We start from the raw sequence: 7,500 nt of genomic DNA, 5'->3' as shown, positions 1-7,500 counted from the left end.
AGCCAAGAATTATTTGAAAGAAAGCTCCTGAAATATATTTTGTTGCAATTTGATGCGATTGGGTTTCATGTTTTCACACACACCATGGAATAAGAAGGGTTTTTGGCCTCTAATAGTGTGAAATAAAGTTTATTTGGGAAGCCAACAATAATTTATTTCTTTAAGTTCCTGGTTAATCCAATTTATTGCTACAATTTATTGACTTTCGAGTGTCATGAAATTACATCATTTGTGTGACATAGCTACCTTAACACGAAGATTTTCCAACAATATATCGCTTCAATCCAAGCCAAAAACATTCAGATAATAAAAAACGTCACATTTATTAACCATTTCTTTTTGCTTTTCTGCTTGTCAGCATTGTGATTTGCCATAATTCACAAGTCTGTTTTTGTATTTCATACATGTTTAGATTTTCAATTTCAAACTCTGTTTTGATTGGCCGCTCAATCTCATGATTGTGTAAATAGTTCACCCTGAAGTCAAAATAATATTACAACAAAATTAAAAAAACCAAAGATGGAAGTTTCTTGGCTAAAAAGTATGTTATTTTACTCTGAAAACGATGACTGATTAACATTCTTTCTCGTAGTTCATTCAGTTGACATGAGGTGACCATGTGCACCTTTAAGGTTGCCTAGCACGTGATCAATTTCTTCCTTTGACAGAACATCATAACCATTCCCTTGATTCATAGAAGTCAGAAAGTGCAGAAATTTTCGTGTTTTTTCAATCGATTGCCATTAATCTTTCGATGAGAATTTGATTCAGAGATATATATAAAAACTGTTATTTTTTTCTTCATCTGTCTTTTGGCTTGTCTTTTACTGTTACTCCCAGCTTTTATGGTACTTTTTGGTGCAAACATAAAGCCGAAAAATTTTTTGACTTGGCATCAGATTAGGCTGAAAAGAAAAGGAATTATGAAGCGGAAACAACATCACCAGTCCTTCCTCAATGTGTGCAATAAACAACCAGGCTTTGTAGTTTACCAAAAACTGGTTACCCATTAAACTCTCTGGTTGTCTAGGACAACCGCATGACCGCTAATTTTGAGCACTCCATAATGGCCATAATCAATCTTAAAACTATTGTTTTTCCAACCTTCTTTCCCCTCCTTCCTGAATGTAAGGGGAAGGTTATTTGGTAATTTTAACAGAGCTGACAAACGCAAATCAACAACCTTGCTTCAAACATCCACAGGAGCATCACCACAGTTTCTTTCAAATGTACGGGAACACTGGGGAGCAAGATTGGCGCAGTGGTGAGAGCAATCGCCTCCCACCAATGTGGCCCTGGTTCGATTCCCAGACCCAACACCACAAGTGGGCTGAGTTCGTGTTGTTTCTCTACTGTGCTCCAAGGGTTTTTCTGCTGGTTCTCCGGTTTTCCTCCCTCAGCAAAACCCGGCAAACAGCTGATTCCAACTGGCTGTAAGCTGTGCTCCAAGGTCATTAATGGACCATATAGCAGCAGTCAGAGGCACCATAGTACGCTTTTGCTTTGACCTACATGTAGTTGAGCTGTGTTGTTGCTGTACTTATGACAGCAATTAGTGAGACAGTTCTTCTTCTTATCATGATTATTACTGTTCCAGGCCCCCTAAGCAAAAGGGGCGTGAGAGGGGTGGTAGCTTACTGTGGTTGCTGATAAAAATATTGTAAGGGTCATTTCTTGCATACACCTTGGAGTCATGCCTACAGTAGTCAAGCTATGGCTGTAAAGTGGTCATACCTCTCAGTAAAGGATTGACATCTTTTTCACAGCATGGCCAAGCTTGACCAACATACCAAAGGGTATCACATACAGTATTTTAAAGGCTCAGTGGTCTTGGCCTTTGATACATCCAATGAAGATGACCACAAGATCATCTTGGACAAGGAATGTGATCTGCAGGGGACTCGCCATCCACTAAATCCCATTCTTTATGTTTTGTAACGAGAATATTTTCCTCTTTTGTTTTGATCCTTGGCTAGCAAAAAACCCATTTTTTTCCCATCAGTTTTCTTCAATATTTCAGGTTTGAGATCATGGATCCTGAGATACATGTAAAACACAAACACTGCTTCATCATGGCACCTTTTGAGACCACACAAACTTAGCAGCAAAAGGGTTTTACACTGTATAAGGATTTACGATAATGATACTAAACTCTGATAAATTATGTTGTACATGTACAGTGAGATAAAAACTTAATCCAACCACAAGCACACCTGACATGACAACTTCAATGACAGAGCCTTCTTGCAACTGGTCCACACTTGTTAATCTCTCCAGGATGTTGGCTTTGATGTAGTTGTGACAAAACAACATAACTTTGTCTGTGATACCAACGCACGAGTGGTCTGGAAACTGGAAAGAAAGGAAAATTCAACTGACCTGCAGAAATTATTTAATTTATAAGGTGTGTGGTTTCTAAAAGGTGTGAATCTTGTCAACAAAAGTACTTCACTGTTTTGTAACAGAGGTGTGTTGTTTCAGCCTTCTTGAATTTCTAGAAACTCTTGAGACTATATTCTGCTGCTTAATTCTCCAAGGTGTAAAACTAGAGTGGGCAACAGAATATCAGAATAACTGACCATGTTATTTGCATACAAGTATTGAATGAGGATTTTGCAGAAAGTTTCTTTAAATCAAAGACAGTCTTCTTGAACTTGAATAGCATAAAAGTGTACAGTTCATACGGCTGGTATTATCTTTTGTTGGTAAAAGCATGGCATGACAAACAATAAAATAGCAGTTCAATGCAAAAAAGGCAAAATCGTTTGGTTCACATTGTTAGAAATAAACTATTCTTCTTGTTCTCTTCTCTTCTCTTCTCTTCTTCATCTTTATTATTATTATCATTATTATTGTTATTATTAATATTATTATTATTATTATTATTATTATTGTTATTATTATTATTATTATTATTACTACTACTACTACTACTACTACTACTACTGGTATTATTATTATTATTATTATTATTATTATTATTATTATTATTGATTAAAAAGACAAACGCAACTAGATTCATTTTGACAACGTTTCGACATCATCCGATGTCATCGTCAGGCAATAAATTTTAATCGGATGAAGCATAACTTATAGTACAAGAACAATAGAACAATAGAATAATATATACAATAGTACGCTATCAATAAATGTGAAATCTAAGTAAATAGTTTTGCCCTGACAAAGTCTGACTGCACATTAAGTGATGGTTTTAATTCTTTGATGTAGAACATCTCATGAATTAAGCAATCAAATTTCGATGCACATTTCTTTAAGACACTAATGTGCAGTCAGACTCTGTCAGGGCAAAACTATTTACTTAGATTTCACATTTATTGTTAGCGTACTATTGTATATATTATTCTATTGTTCTATTATTCTTGTACTATAAGTTATGCTTCATCCGATTAAAATTTATTGCCTGACGAAGACATCGGACGATGTCGAAACGTTGTCAAAATGAATCTAGTTGCGTTTGTCTTTTTAATCAATTTTATCACAAGATCTAGACTTGTTGTTATTATTATTATTATTATTATTATTATTATTATTATTATTATTATTATTATTATTATTATTAACACCTACATTATTATTCTCACTAAATGAGAATTTGAATAGTGCAGAGATTCATATCTTTTCCATTTCTTTGAAACAATAGTTAGAGCCTTGTTAACAGATTTGTTAACAGATTTACAAAGCACGCTGGTTTCTGCTTCACAAAGATTACTAAATATCGAACAATATGACAAAGTATATGGTCAAATATTTACAGGTTTTCTCAAATTGATACAGATAACCTACAGTTATTGCCAATAAGTCTGAAAATGTGTTATTGAACAGATTCAGTTTAAACAGCTGTTGCACAAGTTAACAAAATTTGACTTAAGTTCAACTGGTACAAAGATTCGTCACGTTATCTCTTTCATGCAATCTGTAAGCAAAGATGACAGGATGTTTCAAGGTACGATATTCATGTCGCTTAATACTTCTACAAATGCGTTAGCAAAATCAATTTAAAAAACGTAATCAGTTTGAATCTAAACATTATTTAGGACTCTATCCTCAGGTTGCCAAATAATACAGGGATCCCTTCAACTCGACAGCCGAATCAGTTTTGCGTGCATTTATTTTAATTAATCAACATATGAGTTCTGCTCACGCACAAATAATGCACAAGTGCTTATCGGTAAACTGAAACAAATATGGAGACGTTGTCTTGTAGCCATTAAACAGCGTCAAATCTATTAGCAATACGAACAACTAGCTTGAGTACTGAGGTGTAAATCGAGGCAATAAACTGTAGATTTTTTTTTGAAAGAGCGCAACCGAGTGGCCACATGTACATTTGACAACAGGAAGTTAAAAGCAGTCTGTTCATGAATAGCAATATATTTTTCAAGATCGCTTGATTTTCTTCTCTCACGTTATCCAAATGTTTTTCCATGGGCACACTGCTAGAAAATGTCAAGATTAAAAAAAAAAGAAAGTCTCAATTTAACGAAAAATTCGCTGCATAAAACAACATATTAATGAAAGACTCTGAGATCGACATACGAGCGTCTAGCCTATATAAGTTATAAGGAAAATTATGGCATTGTATTTAAAAACAAAAAGCCGAACATAGTCACTTCATCAAATGGATCGGTTGTTCCAGAAGCGTTTAAAAATGACATAATTCTGCACTACCAGGAAGTGGAGAAAGATAATTGCTACCGGTTATTCTATCTCTCTGAATCTAAAGTTAAATTTTACCGGGTAAAATTGCTTTGAGAAGTCTTCAAGACGGTTGGAGGTCGTGTCCAACTGAATACAACCGCGTGACATTTCTCGATGTTTTCATTTCTCGATTTTTGCTTTGTAGTTTAAATGTTCAAATATCTGACCGCTTAAGTTAATTATTCCTCTGTGGTTTGGCAGGATTTTAAATAAAGCTGTAAACTTCAATGATAGAACAAAAATTAGCTGACCGTTTAGAAAGAGAACTAGATGTCATAAAGACCTGTGAGCGTGCAATCCGTTAAATAAACTAAAACAACACAATAATCCTCCCATAGCTCATTCTAAGGATGGCGGTAAACTTGAGAGACAGTAGTTGGAAAACCAACAGTACACAAAATAATGCGCAATTAGGATTTAAGCAGAGCGGGAACATCAGATCAGATCTATTTTCGATTTTCGTCAAGTTCCACCACAAAAGATGACACCACCCGTACGAATTGTACGATTTAACGCCGTTCAAGTTTGACAAGAGTATCTTCGATTTAAGAAACTTTCTTCTGCGTCGGTGGTTTAAATAATTACGATACCTTTTGATCAAGAAAGGAACAAGCCAGTTCCATCAGAGAATGAAGAGTCTTGCCTTCAAAACCGTATGTCTCTCGAGCGAGACCACATTGCAACGTTATTCCCCTCGAACGACGAGGCAAGTCTTCTGTCATGACGTTTTTCTTCTACACACAAACCATCCAAGAATTAGCTCCCAACATCAATCAAACTCGACTTGAAAAGGCGACAAATTTCGCTGACCAAAGAGTTGTTGGTCGCTACTGAAAATATTTCCCAAACAATATGGGCGATAACATTGTCACGTGACTAGAACATATTGCCCGGCAAAAAGGCTAATGCCAAAACGCTTTTCCGGTTTCTATTACTTCCGGTGTTAGTTCACTTATTTCCACAAAACTGCACTTGGTAGGATTGAATTTACCCTTTTCCATCACTGAATTAAGCCATTCTGAATTCCAGTTGTGCTCAAAATCATGCCTCTTTGCTTCGTAAGGTAGTATCCAGGGCAGAAGGAAACCTTGATTTTTTTCCTTTTACAACCAACATAATCGTCGATCACGTACACTCTAAGAGAAATTAACTATACTCTTCATTATTTACTTACTTTTTTAAAAAAAAAAGGTGCAAAAAAGGTCCATACAGAAAAAAAAAACCTAAGTACTCTAGTGAAAAACAAAATAAGAAATTGTTGACAAATATGAAGCCAGGTTTATAATATTTTGCGTACAATTCATTCATCCGCTTGGTGGTTAACTGTGACAAATATGTTTACTATCAATACTAAAGCTACTTATGACGTAAACGTCTGAACTCTCTCAGCAGACGTCATAATGACGTCATGACCTTCAGTCTTCGTCATAGCTCCTTTCAAAAATAAAACAACAGCTTAATTCTGTATTTATTCAAATATGGTTGATGTTTGCTTTCATTAAAATTCCTTAGAAACATTTTAACTGGTGTAAGAACAAACGTTATTGATATATATAAAAATTGATTAAATTCATGTGTCGATGCATTTGTTAGTACCAGGCACGAATCGAGTCAGAATAAAGGTGAATAAATCTTGTTTTTTTTGGCAAAGAATAGTCGGAGCAGAGTTTTCCTATTTGGTATTTTTCTTTTAAACAAAGAAGGGATAATAATAATATGTGATGGACGTCATTTAAGCGTTTATGATTGAAAAAAGCTAAATATTGACCAAGCAGGCTATATATATAGGCAAACGATCTCTGTTAGCGTTTGGTTTTTGTGAGTCAAAGGAAAAACTGCGTGAAACTATAAGGCGAAAACAACTTAGTGTTTTTTTTTGGTCTTATTTAAACCAAGGTATCCCAGGGTCGGTTTTAAACTTATATTTTGAAACAGTGGTTGTGTTAATCCCCTAACCGAATACATCTCCTTCTAGCAAACACTCTTTATGTTTCAGTGCAACACAATTTCTAGGTTATTTGACATATCTGACAAAGTCTGACAAAGGCACTATGTTGATAGAGCTTATCAGGTACTTAAGTAAATTCTTATTCATCTCCAAAGCACCTGTCTCGGTACTTGGTGAAGGAAACCATTTACGTTGTTCGGAAAATTTTATTCCATTCTAAACCAGTCATAAGGAAACAGTTACCGGGGACAGTCGTGCACCAGTGCAAAAAGAGAATTTTAACTACAAGGAAACTTAATTCCTGGGTTAAAGTGTTCGTCACCAACCTGGACTGGGGTGAAGCATAAATGCTAGGGCTCTCTCAGTTCGCCCAAAGCCACCCAAGTTGCACTGTCGGCAGAGAAAAAAGAAGAACAATTAGTCAATCAATACTTTATTTCTAAGTAACTTGAAACCAATCTTCTATTACATAACATGAGCCATATACTGTTACATAATCATTATTACATAACTTAAAATGACAATAAAATAAAAGATAAAATTGACGTATAAATATATTTAACTTCAAAACATATAAGAATACCTTTACATCAAAACTATTTATACTCATTGCTGAGTTTGTTAGATAAATATTTGACTCGCTGCTTTCTCAAAAACAATATGATATTTACTTCTTATAATATTTTCGACGAAAAGTTTAAAACTTCGAGATATCTCCATATTAATGTATAAAGTAAAGAATGGTCTTGCACCGAATATTATATATATTAATGAACTATTTAAGCAGAAAAACTCCAGATATTCACTAAGAAACTGCCACTCCAAAATCCCTA

At 34.8% G+C, this 7,500-nt stretch overlaps 1 protein-coding gene across 2 annotated transcripts in view; it reads right to left on the bottom strand.

The window, feature by feature from the left end:
* LOC137980410 (serine/threonine-protein kinase D3-like) overlaps window positions 1–5,583 on the bottom strand; it is a 24,533-nt gene extending 18,950 nt beyond the window's left edge. The window contains exons 1-2 of one of the 2 annotated variants that reach the window (XM_068827845.1): window positions 5,310–5,583; window positions 2,214–2,352 (exon numbers count right to left, since the gene is read on the bottom strand). In XM_068827845.1, coding sequence (XP_068683946.1) covers window positions 2,214–2,352; window positions 5,310–5,441 — 271 coding nt within the window. In that variant the 5' untranslated portion in view covers window positions 5,442–5,583. The remainder of the gene's footprint in view (window positions 1–2,213; window positions 2,353–5,309) is intronic. The other variant, XM_068827844.1, reaches the window with a different exon arrangement.
* Between the last annotated feature and the right edge of the window lie 1,917 nt (window positions 5,584–7,500).

This window comes from Montipora foliosa, chromosome 12 (genome assembly GCF_036669935.1).
Source record: "Montipora foliosa isolate CH-2021 chromosome 12, ASM3666993v2, whole genome shotgun sequence".
NCBI lineage: Eukaryota > Metazoa > Cnidaria > Anthozoa > Scleractinia > Acroporidae > Montipora > Montipora foliosa.
Note: the sequence above shows the minus strand (reverse complement) of the source record. Positions and strands in the feature narration are given on the sequence as shown.